Raw genomic sequence first — 15,893 nt, 5'->3', positions numbered from 1 at the left:
GAGAGAGAGAGAGAGAGAGAGAGAGAGAGAGAGAGAGAAATATACGGAAGAATGGTCGTTCCGTAAGGGAATTAAATTATCCATGCTGGAAATTTCGTAAGACTGATTTTTCGCGCTATTTCTCTCTCTCTTTCTATATATGTATATATATATATATATGTGTGTGTGTGTGTATATATCTATCTCTCTTTTTCTTTCTCTCTTTCGCTTTCTTGTAATCCGACGACCCACGGCAGAACAGGCCGTAGCACGTGGCATGAATTATTGAAAACCTCGTAGAAAATTATTCCTCTGGTCTTAAGGTAGCCGAGTTGGTGCTCTACGAGCGCGTGCGTGCAAGTCTTTTTGAGTGTGTACGTACGAAGGTGCACGAGCGTGATAGAAATAGTAAAAGAAAGAGAAAGAATGAGAAAGAGAAAAAATGAGAGAGAGAGAGAGAGAGAGAGAGAGAGCAAGAGAGAGAGAGAGAGAGAGAGTGAGAGAATAAAAAGATGGAGGGGAGAGTAGAAGAGGGGTACAGAAGAGAGGAGTAAAGAGAGGAATGGGAGGGTTTTCTCCTGGGGAAAAGGATCCGAGAAAGCAGGATAATAGCCACCGAGGCAGAATAGCGATTCTATCGATTCTCGCATAACAAGAGTAACAATTTGCCGAGGGGAAGGGAAGAGGTTGCATGATACACGAGCGTCTAAGTGTTACACACATAAAGACAGATACAGATACATATATGTCTAAAGAGAAAAAAGTAAAGAGAGAGGGAGATATGTAGATGTGTGTATATATGAGAGAGGAGATTAAATAAACTGTTACGAATTGTTTTAGTTGGTAACTATTAATGACGTCGATTTGGATTTTCTTACTTAAATTAAATGGGACGTATCTATTATGTTTGATGATTTAAATAAAATATAAGGTTATTGTAGAAAAGAGAAATAGAACGAGAGAGGGAGAGAGAGAGAGAGAGAGAGAGAGTCTCTGAATTCATAAAATTATTAAACGACATATCAATTTTTCAATTACGCGAGGTATTCACGACAACGAGGCATAATTTTTTTTACCCATTATCAAATAATTTAAATTATTTTATATTTTTATATTATTTTTTCCATTGTTCACGTTTGATTGAATCGATAAAATAACAAAGGAGAACAAAAAATAAATAAAAGGAAAAAATAAAAAAAAGTACAAATCAGTATTGCGCCATTCTATACATTATATTTGATTCATTCTATATCATGTGTACATATATACACATGCGTACGATTTCGTAGATACAATATTAGATTTGAGGTGCTCGTCGTATCTCTCTCTCTCTCTCTCTCTCTCTCTCTCTCTCTTTTCTTCGTTCAAACGACCGAAGTCGATCTTTCGAATGTGCTTCGATTCAAAAAGAAGACATTGTCGAATAGAAAGTTTCTCGTTACTAGACACACATAATATTACATATATATATATATATATATATATATATATATATATATATATATATATAAATTCTCCTTCTCTCTCTTTCTCCTTTGTTCAATTATAAAAAAAAAAAAAAATGAAAAAGAAAAAGGAAAAAAGTTGAGACGAGAAAGAATAACGTTGCTCTCAAAAATCGTATCGATTTTGGATCAAGAATGGAAACACGTATTTGAACTATCGATATAACGATGCATTGGTGTCATCGTTTCAAGGAATAAGAATATCTCGCATTTCTTCTTTCTAACAAGAGAAAGGAAAAGAAAGAAAGAAAGAAAGAAAGAAAGAAAGGAAGAAAGAAAGAAAGAAAGAAAGAAAGAAAGAAATAAAAAGAAAGAAACGAGGGTTGGTTTCCTTTGAATATACCATCAAACTCCATCGAATCTCTTGGCTTTTATAAGGGCTTTCACTTTTTCAAACAAGCACAAAAGTCATTCACATATCGACAAAGTCGAAGAATAAGGCGGATGATTAAATAGAGTGATTTCCTTCCTCTCCCTCTCTCTCTCACTTTCTCTCTCTCTCTCTCTCTCTTTCTCTCTTTCTCTGTTCCTTTTTTCACTCACTTTGTCGATCTCTTTCTTCTCTTCTTTCCCTCTTTTTTTTCTACACTCTTTCCTCTTTGCTATGCTTTTCTTAGAAAAGGATTCGAAGGAATATTATATATATATATATATATATATATATATATATATATATAATTTTGTAACGTAACGCAGGCACCAGTTCAACCTGGCTGACTGCCACGGAAAGATGAGTTCAAACCCATTCATCGTTTGGATTCCAATCTTTTTATCATTTTTTTCTTTTCATTTTATTTCGCCCGAGCAATAAAATGAATCTATCGATAAACAATCGCAATTAATTACAAACAAATGGTAAAGAGGAAGAAAAAGAAGGTGGTAGAAGAGGATGAGGAGGACATAGAGGAGAAGCATCAAGATGAAGAGGATAAGAAGGAACAGAGGGGTAATCGGGGGGAGGGTAGGAAGAGGGAAAAGAGTACGTAGCTCAATTCGATCTCTGCGAGAAACCATCAAACGATTTTATTTTCCTACGGATCGAAATAGGTATAATCGGATTTTACCGTCGGACGCTTCCTCTTTTATTTTATTGTTTTCCTCTCTCTCTCTCTCCCTCTCTCTCTCCCCCTCTCTGTCTCTATCTATCTATCTCTATCCGTCCGTCCGTCTGTTGTCCGTCTATCTTTCTGTGTATATGTATGTACGTTCCTGTGGTTTTTTCTTTTTTTTTTTCCCCCTCTCGCTCCCCCCCCCCTTCACCCCTTTCTTTTTCTTTTCTCTTTTTTTTTTTCTTTTCTTTGAAGAAAAACGAAGTTTGGAGTACACAATGTTGGTTGTGTGTTTTCTCAGTGTGAGTCAACTAGAAACCAGAAAGAAGAAGTTTCGTTTTCTGTTTGAACGAGAACCATCGATCTCGATCGAACTCGAAAGATTTCTTCTTTCTCCTCTTTTTCTTTTCTCTCTCTCTCTCTCTCTCTCTCTCTCTCTCTCTCTTTTTTTTCTTCTTATCGCTAGAACACTAAATAATTAAATATAAATGAAGAGAAGCATATAACAAGAAAAAAAAAAAAAGAAAAAAAAAGAAAAAAAAAAAAAAGAAAAGAAAAGAAATATAGAAAGAAGAATTAACTAGAGAAAAGTATTGGATTAGACGGAGAAACTTTTATTCGAATAGCGTTGACAAAAAATAAAATCAAAAAGTATATCCACTTGATGTCGTCGAATGGTCGACGATGGGATGATGATGGCGTCGTGAACGAAAGAAAGAAAGAGATTAAAAAAAGAAAAAAAAAACAAAAAAAAAACAACAAAAGAAGAAGAAAAGAAGAAAAAGAAGATAGAAGGAATAAAAGAAAAAGCGAATTACTAAACTGCTTACTGAGGCGACAAATGCCATACGATGAAAATTAATGCGTCCGATATTTTTGGGATCGGACGCATGAATTTCTGTCGACAACGAATTGGAAAAAGGGGTTGGTGCGGATGCGTTAGAGGGCTTTGGGGTTGAGCTAGACGATGGACGATATCTGTATCCACGTGGCAACCAGCTATCCAGCTATAGCCAACTAGCTAGCCAGCTAGCTAGCCAACTAGCCAGTCAGCCAGCCAGTCAGCCAGCCAGCCAGCCAACCAGCCAGCCAACCAGCCAGCTGGCCAGCCAACGAGTACGTTGCTTTCTCGTTAATGAAATGCGCGAATATTAACAAAAAAAAAAAAAAAGAAAAAAAAAACAAAAAAGAAGAAAACAGAGTCGCTAGGGATCGATATATTTGAAATATGTGCGACACCCCCTTCATCCTCTTCCCCGCTATCCTCTCTCGATCCTACGCGTGAGATCGATATTTCGCGACGAAGTGTTTAAAATTTCATGGATGTTTGCGTAGAAAAGGAAAAAAGAAAAAAAAAAAAAAAAGAAAAAAAAGAAGCCGAAAGGACTAAAAGAGAAAAAAAGAAATGGAAAAAAAAAATTAAAACAACGGAGAAAAGAAATAGAAAAAAAAGAAAAGAAAAAAAAAATAACGAGAGAGGGAGAAAAAAAATGTGATCGCACCCGATCTACGATCGTTCCTCTTTCACGTTATCAACATTCGTTTTGTTTTCATTATTTGTTTTTATTTCTATTTTGTTTTCTTTTTATTTTTTTTTCTTTCTATTTTTTTCTTTCTAGTTTTCTTCTTTTTTCTTCTTTTCCTTTTTTCCACCAACACTCAAACAGACTTCAAATGTGATGTTCAACGACGATAAAGCCTGGCGTTTCTTTTTTTTTCCCCTCCTTGTTTTTCTTGGTTTTTTTTTCTTTTTTTTTTTTTTTTCTTCACGACCACAGTCGCGGTCTCTGCTTATTGGTCATTTTCGCCGATGAAAAAGAGAAAGCTATGAAGGAAAAAAAGAAAAATATATATGGACTTTAATACACGTCGATTCGTTTATGCGATCCTGAAGAACAAACATAATCATTATCTATGGACGATTGTTCGTTAAAAGAATGTGCTTGTTCGCGTAATTCTCGTTCGATGGTCCCAAAGGAGCGATCGAGTCTCTCTCTCTCTCTCTCTCTTTCGATCGTAGGTATTTAGTACGAGCGAACGCGTCCCTATGAGATTTTCGATCGGTTTCTTCCCTTCTTTTTTCTTTTCTTTTTTTCTTCTTAATTCAACCGATTCTTCCTTGTTATTTCTTCCTTTTTCTTCTTTTGTTGCCTCTTCTTCTACTCCTCTCTCTCTCTCTCTCTCTCTCTCTCTCTCTCTCTCTCTGCATCTACTTTACTTTCTCCAGTCTTTTCGGACCGATCACGAAACTATCTATTCTATCTCCCGTCCCTCTAAGAAGCCGTACTTCTTTACGAGTTTTCCCAACGATTCCAAGTTTCCGTTCCGAAACACTTATCCGATTTAAGTTTTCAATATTGTGCTCCCGGATCAAGCTATCGCATTAAGAGTAGATATCTTTGCTCCGGCCGTCTTTAACCTCGAACTTCGAACTCGATATCGTTCGATAACGCTTTGAGCGAAGTTGCTTCTCATCTCTCCTCACCACCTCTCCTCTTCGTAACTCCGCGCATCCGTGTGCAAAGTCTAGTCTTCTTCTCCTCCTCCTCCTCCACCTCCACCTCCTCCACCTCCTCCTCCTCCTCCTCCGTCACGTCATACTTTTTCTGCTCTTTCTTGGAACAAATTTTCATGGACGAGCGATAGACCAAGAGTACGTTGGTGATAATAATAATAATAATAATAATAATAATAATAATTATTATTATTATTATTATTGTTATCATTTTTATTTTTTTTTAATTTTTAATTCTTTTTTATTTTGTACTTTTTGTAATTTTTTTTTTACTTTTTCCTTCTTTTTCTCTTCTTTTTTTTTTTTTTTATATTAATATCATCAACGATTTCCTTGAATATACGAGATTAAATTGATCAGGTTAAAGTGTAGTATAATATAATAAGAGAAGAATGAGACGACGAAGGAGAGATTGCATATTACGCGAACGTAATAATAAATTACTATACAGGTAGGCGGTGTAACATCTGCGATGATTAGTATTATACGAGAAACGTTGAATCCTTATGTTTTGCTCTTCTTTTTTTTTCCTTTCTTTTTTTTTTTTTTTTTTTTTTTATCTAGACGAGGCTAAGAAAAATCACTTAACATCATTGAAATAATCTGAAGCAGAGAGAGAGAGAGAGAGAGAGAGAGAGAGAGAGAGAGAGAGATAGGATTTTGTTACGACGATATAATTTATCGATAGAATCCGTCATTTGCAGTTGCAATTTATTAAAGAAAGCTATTACGAAGATTTAGATAGAAAATAGATAATACGGGAGTAGTATTTCTAGCATCTAGATTCCAATCGTGATAAAAAATTGAAGAACCATGACCGCATATACAGGTATCTACTACCAAAATTCTTTTAGCTTTCTTGTTACTATCTCATATGTACATACGACTATATATTTCTATATATAGATAGACACACCTTATATATACATACATACATATATATATATAAATATATATACATGGTATATCTATATATGTATACGTGTTTATATAAATATATATATATATATAGTCTATGATATAAGGTGTGTGGTTGAAGGTTCGAGAGATGCACCGGCTGCAACTTTACATCATGCTGTTACTTAGTGTAAGTAGTTCGTCAAAAACAGGTCAGCCATCGGTGCATCTCTTCTCTCACTCTTTCCCTCTCTCTCTCTATCTATCTATCTAATAGCTCTGCTATCTCTATCTCTCTTTTTCACGCCACGAACATCACTGATACAGTATACATACAAACACATACATATATACACACGTCACGTGCCCGTTTACTCTGACCTCATGCATTATTTTCGGTGCAAGGTTCTTAAGTCCTAACGCGATTCTTTTCTCTCTCTCTCTCTCTCTCTTTCTCTCTCTATCTCTATCTCTATCTCTATCTCTATCTCTATCTCTTTCTTTCTCACTTTCTATTTAGTTATATATCTTTATCTGTTTCGTGCAGCCAAGCATCTTGGGTTTGTCTCTCCCCCCGCCTTCTCTCTCCCTCTCTCTCTCTTTCTTTCTTTCTTTGAGTCGAAGAAACTTTCGCGAAAGTGCCGAGCCGATCTCGATCGTCGTACCTATTCTTCGAAAGAAGTTTTATGCATTTCTCGTTCTGCCATCTTAGATGCATCATCCGAGCATCGTCGGTGTAACTTTGACTTTGCCGCATCTTGCCGTAAGAACACGTAAAATGAAGGGGAAAAAGAAAAAAAAAAAAAAAAAAAGAAAAAAAAAAGAAGAAAGAAAAGAAAAAATATCTATCAATATCGCCCATTTCTTAAGAAGAGATTGTCTCTCGATAGGGCTTTTTACGAATTTATATTTGTGGTCGAATGGAAGAAAGAAATGAAACGTTTCTTTTTATCGGTAATCTGTTTGAAAGGTTCTTCTAAAAAAAGACAAAAAAAAATAATTTCTTTCTCTTAAAAGTTCAACCTGCATCTCGATTGTCATCAGGATTGTTTTTCTCTCTCTCTTTCTCTCTCTCTCTCTCTCTCTCTCTCGCTCATTCTTCCACTCTCCTCCTCTTATCTTATATGAAAAAAAAAAAAGGAAAATATATATTAAAAATAGAGGATAAATTTAAAAGGAATAATAGGACAAATTTTGATCGGAGATTTGTTTGGAAATTTCGTTTGTAAAATTCGATCTACATCGAATATCATCACTGTTTTCGTCTTTTTCTCTCTCTCTCTCTCTCTCTCTCTCGTTTTCTTTATGTCTGGTAAAAATATTGCGAGTCATCCAAGATACTCGGTAGGAAACAGCTCTCGGCTTGAATTATGCAGGCACAACGATTTTTACGTCGATCCGTACACGTGCCAGCAGCCGAGGGGCCAACCGTGTACCTCGATTATTTACAACTTTCCACTTTTTCCGGGACGGATCTAGCAGGCATGTCGTACGTGATAAAACCGTATTTTTCCTTTTTTGAATCGTACGAATCACATCCAGTATAACGATGTTTCTCCCCCTCCACCCTCCTCTCCCACCTTCGCCTTGCCTCTCTATAATTCGAGTAAAAATAAAGAATTAAGTTAATCTCATTGACAATTCCATTGTCATAGACATTGACAGTGACTTATGTTTTTTGCTTTGCTTTTCTCTCTCTCTCTCTCTCTCTCTCTCTTTCTCTCTTTAACAAATACAAATATCAACAAGTTAAAATGGTAAGCCGTAAAAATAACGAAAATTTTTTCATCGCTATAATCCATCCGACGGCAAATGCTTTTATTAATCCGTTTAAATTAGTCAACGTTAAAGGAAGAATTTTCTTTTAAGAAAAAAGAGAAACATCGTCTCGTTCCTATTAAATAATAGAAGAGAAACAAAGAGAATACCATTGATGTACAATGCGAACTTCTGTTTTGTCAGCGAAGCTGTTAAAATGTAAAGAGGAGTGAGAAAGGATAGTGTATATATATATATATATATATATATATATATATATATATACACGTATATATGTATATATATATATATAGACATAGAAAGAGATAAAGATGGATATAACGTTAGAAGAAAAAGATGGGTAAGGCGAGAAGTTTGAAAGAGTTACGGGGACTAATAAACCTCTTTACTACGTTCACGAAGGAAGCCATCTACTCTATTTCATCAAGACGGAATTGCCGTTTTAATAAAAAGTATTGCCAAGGAAGGTGAAGAAGATAGGTAGGTAGGTAGGTAGGTAGGTAAGATAGAAAGATAGGTAAGCACGAATGAGGGGTGAAAAATTCGGTAAGATAGAGACAAGGCAGGTCAAGTAACTAAGTAAATCGTCCGCGAAGGGGGCCGATGCGCAACCATAATTTCTCTATTAAATTCAAACCGTTAGTTTCTACGTTCAACGATATGCCTCAACTTCCTTTTTCCATTTTCTCTCTTTTTCACTCTTCACGGCTCGTCGAAACTATAATCGTCGATTTCGAAAGAAAAGGAAGAGGATTGAGGAAGAGAAACTAAAAGAGGACGAAGAAGACGAGAAAGAACGAGAAGGACCGACAAAACGAAGTTTCTCTTTCTCCTTATTCCTTTTCGTGGACATTTCTTTCTAAGGACTTACAGACGGATTTTATTAATCTCACGTAGAACTGAAATCCGTGAAATCGAGCGTGCGAAAAGGCAATGGTTCGTACGACTCTTCCGGCACGTGATCCAACAAAACGACTCTTGGTTCGTTTTCGAGCGAGAAATAAGATGGAGAGAGACAGACGGACAGACAGACAGAGAGAGAGAGAAAGAGAGAGAGAGATCAAGAAAAGAGTAGGTACCAAGTCACCGTTATAAAAGCCAATAAGCTTTTTCCAACTCCCCATTAACCGAATTATCAGTTAGCCGACTTTGTCCGAGTCGAATCTTCCGTTGATTCAACGCTTCCTTTCAATCACGCCAAGCGGAAATCTCGTAAATTCGGCGCGCTTTTACGTCGAATCGAAGCCAATTAAGAGACAGCGAAGGATCTTTTTTCGTAAGACGACTTTTTCTTTTACTTTTCTTTTTTCTCCTCCACTTTTTTTTTTTTTTTTTTTTTTTTTCTTTCTCTTTCTTCGATCGGGACAAAAAGGGATAAAATAGAAATTGACGAACAAGGGAACGAGCCAACGTATGAAAACATATATTCGCCTATCGTTAATCCATTTATTTGTTTGCAAATAAAATATATATTATTTACTAAGAAACTTTTTTTTTTTCTTCCTTTTTTCTCTTTTTCACATTACATAAGCATTGTGACTCCAAGAATTTTGCTCGCGCGTGCGCACGAATCGTCTTGGTAGTCCCCCATCTACATAGATACCAACACCAACATATAAGTAAAGATGCCGAAACTATCTTGGAGTTTTCTTACGGAATGATTTATGATCTCACTCTTTTCATCCAACGTATCCTATACACTTCCTACACGCTAACTTTCAACACGGCCGCCTTTGGTATACTAGCCTTGGTTCGGTACTTAAAACGAACAACGAGAATGTACCCCTGCAGTATATTTCCCTTTTTCTTTTTTTTCTCTCCTTCTTCTTCTTCTTTCATCTTTGAAAAAATATATATATATATATATCTAGGTATATAACCAACTCGCATAGAAATACAATGAGCTTTTGCAATTTACGGAAGATACTCGATAAACCTTGAACGTCAACAATCGCTGTACATACACACACACATACACACACAAATATATATATATATATATATATATATATATATTTTTTTTTTCTCTTTTCATTTTTCCAAACAATTGTTTTCATCTGCGTTAAAAGATCGTCGATTGTATCCTCGATTGTATTATTCTCCGTTGCATTCTCGTTTAATAGCATCTAGTTCTCTATATATAGTATCAAACGTTAGCTATGTGTGTATACGTATTACGTGTCTTTGTATCTCTACGTTCGAATACACGCGCTTGACAATCGCATAAGCGGTCTTTATTCGCGGCACGCTTTGTCGTGACCGATTATCCCGTCTACCCTCCGCCTGATTCTTCCCCATTGATTAATCGAAATGCGACAATACGCGGCTACGCTCGATGCATCGATTACGCTTCGCTCTTGTCGTGTTTCCTCTGCGTTTGCTCCTGTCATGCTTCTCTATATACAATGTGGTCCCGTTTTAATCAATCCAATCCTTTTACCTATCGTTCAATTTTCTCTCCTGATAAATTTGTTTCTTTTTCGTTTTCCTCTTCTTCCCTTTGTCTTTTTCAATTTCTTTTGACAATTTCTTCCCCAAGAAATTTTCTTCTTTTCTCTTTCTCTCTCTCTCTCTCTCTCTCTCTCTCTGTCTCTCTCTGTCATTGCAACACTAGAACGTTCGAGAATCTTTCGTGTGTCTTTCATTTTCTTTTTCTTTTTTTTTTATACGTTGATGTAACATTTTTATCGAATAATTTACATTATTGAACAGATACGATATATTTATTTCGTACGAATATTTCTCGATTTTTTGAATAAAAATTTTGTTTCCTCGTATTATCAGGAACGATGTTTATTTTATTTTCTTCGAATAACTACGTAAAATGTAACTTCGAGCAATCGATCGTTATCCCAATGTTGTATACGTCATTTCGACTATGTGTGTATGTGCGTGTTTGCTATGAGAGAGAAAATATAAAAAAGGAAGAAAAAGGAGAGAAAAAAGAAATAATCGCTCGAATCGACCTAAAAATATCGAACAATTTTCAAAGTGACCTATCGTTACAAATTTTAAACCTGACTGCGACGCAAAGCCATGTAATAAATAATGTCCTTTGTAAATCGTCCAAACGATTTCGTTTATATATATATATATATACATATATATATAAAAAAAAAGATAGAAGCGAAACAATCTCTATCGGAACAATTTCGTAAATCGATTAAATTGTGACACCCCGTACGTAACTCGGCCCCTTTATCACGCACCAAAATCCATATTATTTAGCCGGTAATTTTGTCGTCGTGTGTACGTTGCGTTCATCTTCGTACATTGATCTATACATACAACGTGTCATAGGAAAATCTAATTACACATGATATATATGATCCATCATTGACAATTCCCTTCGATTATATTATTTCAATTAAAATTTTTCTCTCTTTCTCTCTTGCTTTTTTTTCTTTTGTTTTTGAACAGTTTTACCAATTACATCTATTATCCTTAAACGAATCGACCTTCCTTTTCTTTTTTTTCTTTTTTTTAATCTTTAAATAGAACGATTTATTTTCACTATTCCTTTGCATATATATATATATATATAATTGAGAGGCCATTTTTACGGTTCACACGTCATAAATTTTTTAATTAGAAATATTTTTTCTTTAGTCTCCGTTTGATTTATGCCGAGAATAATTCAACAATATATATATATATATATATATATATATATATATGTGTATGTATAAATTCTTTCTTTTTTTTCTTTTACTTCAACTAAAGAATAAAAAGTAAATGAATAATAATAAGAAACATAAATGTCGAAGGAAAGGTAACATATAAAAAAAACGACGGAATTGACAGAGATTGACAATCGAATGTTCGAGAGGAGATCGGTAGAGTAGGTACAGAGAAAGTTTTCCAATTTAAGGCAATTAGTTTGCAGTACTAAACCTGAATAGCATGCGTCCAGATAATCGAATATGGGTCAACTTCGGTGCTAGGAGTCGTGCGATAACCTGGTCCAACGAGACGGAATGAGAAATATATATATATATATATATATATATATATATATATATATATAGAGCTATACTTGTCTATATAAATATATATAGATAGATATATAGATAGATTGATATATATGTATATATAATAGAGAAACGTATGGATAGATGTCTGCTCGATGTTCTATTTATCTTATGAATTGCTAATCGCATACGAATTTATTGATAGAAAAAAGAGAAAAAAAAGGATCAGATCAAAATAACATTGTTCTGATCGAACAATTTTCAAATTGAAAATAAACCGTCGTAATGAAATATCTATTTTATAGACAAACGAGAACGATATTTTTGTATTGAGATCCATTAAAAAGAAAAAAAAAAAAGAGAGAGAGAGAGAGAGAGAAAAGAAACAAAAATATTATTAACGAATAATAAAAATATCGACCAGACATAGGAGGAATAAAATCAAAAAAGGAAAAATAATTTCTTCACTTTAAGAAAAATTTTTTTAAACAAGAACTGACATCGATCAGACATATGATCAGATCGATGATTGGTCGAACGAGTAAATACTTGGTTTTTTAAAGAAAGACAGAAAGAAAAATAGAGAGAGAGAGAGAGAGAGAGAGAGAGAGAGAGAGAGGATTAAATCGTAGACGTCAGTTCGGCATGCTCGAGGTGTATGAAACCACGCGATACCGATCAAGTTCCGTTAGAGATTTTCGAGACCATTGGGTGATAAGAAAATCGTTAGATCAATCATCTCTTTCTATCTTTCCCGAACGATTGATCGATATTAGAAGTAACGTCTGTATTCGACGTTCCTTGTCTTCGGTTTCCCGCAATGATGGAACTTTCAAGTTTTCCTTTCAAACATTTTCTTCTTCGATTTTACCTCCCTCCCACCACAACCATCACCATTTCTCTATCTCTCTCTCTCTCTCTTTCTTTCGCACTACTTTTAATTAACATTAAATATGCAATGTCTTACTTTTTAATACAACTTCATGGAAGCAGGCCTGCGTGTACGCGCGCGTATGTATTCGCTTTTTAAAAATGATGAAAAATATATTTATAGCATTCTCTCCTCTTTAATAAATCTCGTTTCATAAAAGTATTTTACAATTCGTGTTATATGTTCGGTTCAAAAAAAAAAAAAAAAAAAAAAAAAAAAAAAAAAAAAAAAAAGTGGAAACAAAGAACAAATAAAAAAATAATAATAATAATAATAAAAAAGAAAAATTAGGAAAAAGACTATAAATCTAGTAGCTTTTAACCTTGCACACGTATGCACGGCTAAACTTACTTCTCGGTTAATTAAAAGTACCCAACATTTCGATGTTAACAGGATATCGTGTTAGTCGGAGAGAGAGAAAGAGAGAGAGAGGGAGAGCGAAAGAGAAAGAGAAGAAAAAAAAGATAAAAAAAAAGAAAAAAAAAATGATTGATATCAACCACGCGTAGATCCGATATCGAAAAGTCGATAAACCACAGATAGCCGATCGATTCAATATACGTTAGCCCACTAATTTCGGTAGTAGGTAACGTTAAACGAGAAGAGAGAGAGAGAGAGAGAGAGAGAGAGAGAGGGAAAAGAGTGAATTCTAATGAAGTGTAATCCCGTTTTTCTTTTTCTTTTCTCTTGTTACAGAATCCGAGGCAAGCTGGGAGGAATGGTGGACTTACGATGGTATTTCGGGTAAGTCGAATTCTCGATCGATGATACTTTTTTTTTTGTTTTTTTTTTTTTTGTTTTTTTAACGATCTACAAAAAAAGGAAAGAAAGAAAAGAAAAAATAAAAGCAATAGGAAATCGGAAATTGCACTAAAACATATAACGAAACATATAGTACTATTCCCTATGTACTATTCATATATCCATACTACTCTCGTGTACGTGTACGGATATATGTAGATTGTTCTTAGAGAAAAAAAAAAGAAAGAAAAAAAAAAACCAAAAGAAAAAGAGAAACCCATCGGATATTTCGTCGTTTCTTTCGTTTTTTCACTTTCTTCTCTCTTCCTTTTCCTTCGATTTTTTCTTTTCTTCTCTCTCTCTCTCTCTCTCTGTTTTTTGCTTTCTTTTTTTTTTTTTTGGTTACTTTTTAATCTCATCGTTCGTAGGTCTAGTCTCATACGTTCGTTCCGTCCTTCCTCTATCCGTAGTTTTTATTAAAAATAAGGCGCTCGGCGATACGGTCGTTCAAAGTCGAGGCCTGGAGTTTAGTGTTTCCTACGTTTATGCGAACCAGCTGCCACAAGACAGAGAGAGTTAAGTGAGAGTGAGAAAGAGAGAGAAAAAGAGAGAGAAAGAAAGAGAACAGTATCGTATACTCGCTTTAAGAAGCACCTTGCGTGTAAGCCTTCAAATTGTTCTCTTCGACTTCGTCTTCTTCTCTTCTTTCTTTCTTTTTTTTTTTTTTTTCTATCTCTCTTACTCACTCACTCATTCACTCACTCACTCACTCACTCACTCACTCACTCACTCACTCTCCTTCTCCTTCTTTTTATCTCTCTTTGTCTATCTCTCTCTCTCTCTCTTTTATACTCTTTTCCTATCCACAAATCAAATATCCCGATACATCAACGATCGTGAAACTTCTTATTTCGAAGGTTCTCCTTTCTTCTCTCTATAGCACTTGATGCGAAGTGAACGAGAGCGAAGTTCACCTTCGTAAAGGTTTACGACGGAGTACTTTGATGTTGATCAACCTACGGGAGAAAAAGCATAAAACTTGCCGCGATTTCGTGATCCTTCAGGCTCGCTACGCAGGGATCCCATTTAATTAACGAGATAAAAGAAGAGATTCTTTCTTTTTCCTTTTTTCTTTTTTTTTTTTCCTTATTTTTTCTATCTCTCTATCTCTCTCTCTCTCTCTCTCTCTCTCTCTCTCTCTCTCTCTCTCTCTCTCTCTCTCTCTCTCTCTCTGTAAGATACCTTTTCTTTTTTCTTTCCTTTTCTTCCTTTATTTTATATATTTTAACGTTTGTTCGATTCACCGTTTTCTATTGTCATAAAACGAATCAAGTTATACAGTTTCCATTTTTACTTCTTCTTTTTTTTTCTCCCTCTGTCTCTCTTTCTTTTTGCTCCTCTTTCTATCCCTCCCTCTCTCTCTCTCTCTCTCTCTCTCTCTTCTTCCCTCTTAAGAAAGTTCTTTCGTTTATCTTACTCCTCTCTCTTTCTCTCTCTCTCTCTCTCTCTCTCTCTCTTTTATTTCTGTATTAATACCGATAATATCATAATATATTTATGAAACACAGATATACGATGCGTGTGTAAGATTAGGAAAAAAGAAAAAGGAGACAAAAAAAAAGAAAAAGAAAAAGAAAAGAAGAAAAAAAAAAGGGAGAAAAACGTGTTATTATATTATTCATACGGTCTCGACGCGTTAGGGAAAATTAAAGGAAGGACGATTAGAAAGAAGGGAAAGGACAGGAAAGGGAGAAAAAAAAGGAAAGATAGATAGGAAGAAAGAAACACATGAGCAGGACGAGAGTGGCTCGCTTATCTCTATAGTCCTAGTTCTATAAATGGAACGCTTAATACTCCAACGGTGCTACATACATACCAGCGAAGGATTAAAATAAATTTGTGGAACTATGTATATATATATATATATATCTGTGTATGTGTGTGTATGTGTGTGTATATACTGTATTCCCAAGCAACGGGGATTATGTTCTATTTTCTTTTAATTGAACACAACTCGGTAAATCCTTTTCGTTTCCTTTCGTCCTTGACTCTCTTTTTCTCTCTCTTTCTCTTTCTTTCTCTCTCTCTCTCTCTCTCTCTCTCTCTCTGTTATACTCCATTGTATCTATCCCTACATTGCTATTATTATTTTTTAAGGTTGTTATTATTCTTATTATCGTCATTATCATACATCCATTATCATGTATCATTATTATTTTTGCCATTGTCTTCATTATTATTATTATTATTATTATTATTATTATTATTATTACTATTACTATTATTATTAAATTATTATTATTATTATTATTATTACTATTATTATTAAATTATTATTATTATTATTATCATTATTATAGTAACTATTGGACACATTATAAAGATCGTAAAATGTCAATCCCCTATTACATCGCAAAACTTACCCCTTATATCCTTATTCACATTTTCTCGTTCTCTATAAGCCCTTTTTCTTACCCTATTCATTTTTTTATTCCATCAATGTACTTTTATTAACATTTACAAACT

General features: G+C 34.5%; 1 protein-coding gene across 8 annotated transcripts in view; it reads left to right on the top strand.

Moving 5' to 3' along the window:
- The window catches only part of CARPA (Carbonic anhydrase-related protein A), a 193,917-nt gene that overhangs the window by 85,129 nt on the left and 92,895 nt on the right, over positions 1-15,893 (top strand). For 7 of the 8 annotated variants that reach the window (XM_035878684.2, XM_085656459.1, XM_035878683.2 and 4 more), the window contains exon 3: positions 13,323-13,370. The exons of the other annotated variant lie outside the window; for it this stretch is intronic. In XM_035878684.2, the coding sequence (XP_035734577.2) occupies positions 13,323-13,370 (48 nt within the window). The remainder of the gene's footprint in view (positions 1-13,322; positions 13,371-15,893) is intronic. 8 annotated transcript variants of the gene reach the window in all.

This window comes from Vespa mandarinia, chromosome 4 (genome assembly GCF_050613455.1).
Source record: "Vespa mandarinia isolate Hongniang chromosome 4, ASM5061345v1, whole genome shotgun sequence".
NCBI lineage: Eukaryota > Metazoa > Arthropoda > Insecta > Hymenoptera > Vespidae > Vespa > Vespa mandarinia.
This window is presented reverse-complemented; position numbering and strand designations above follow the sequence as displayed.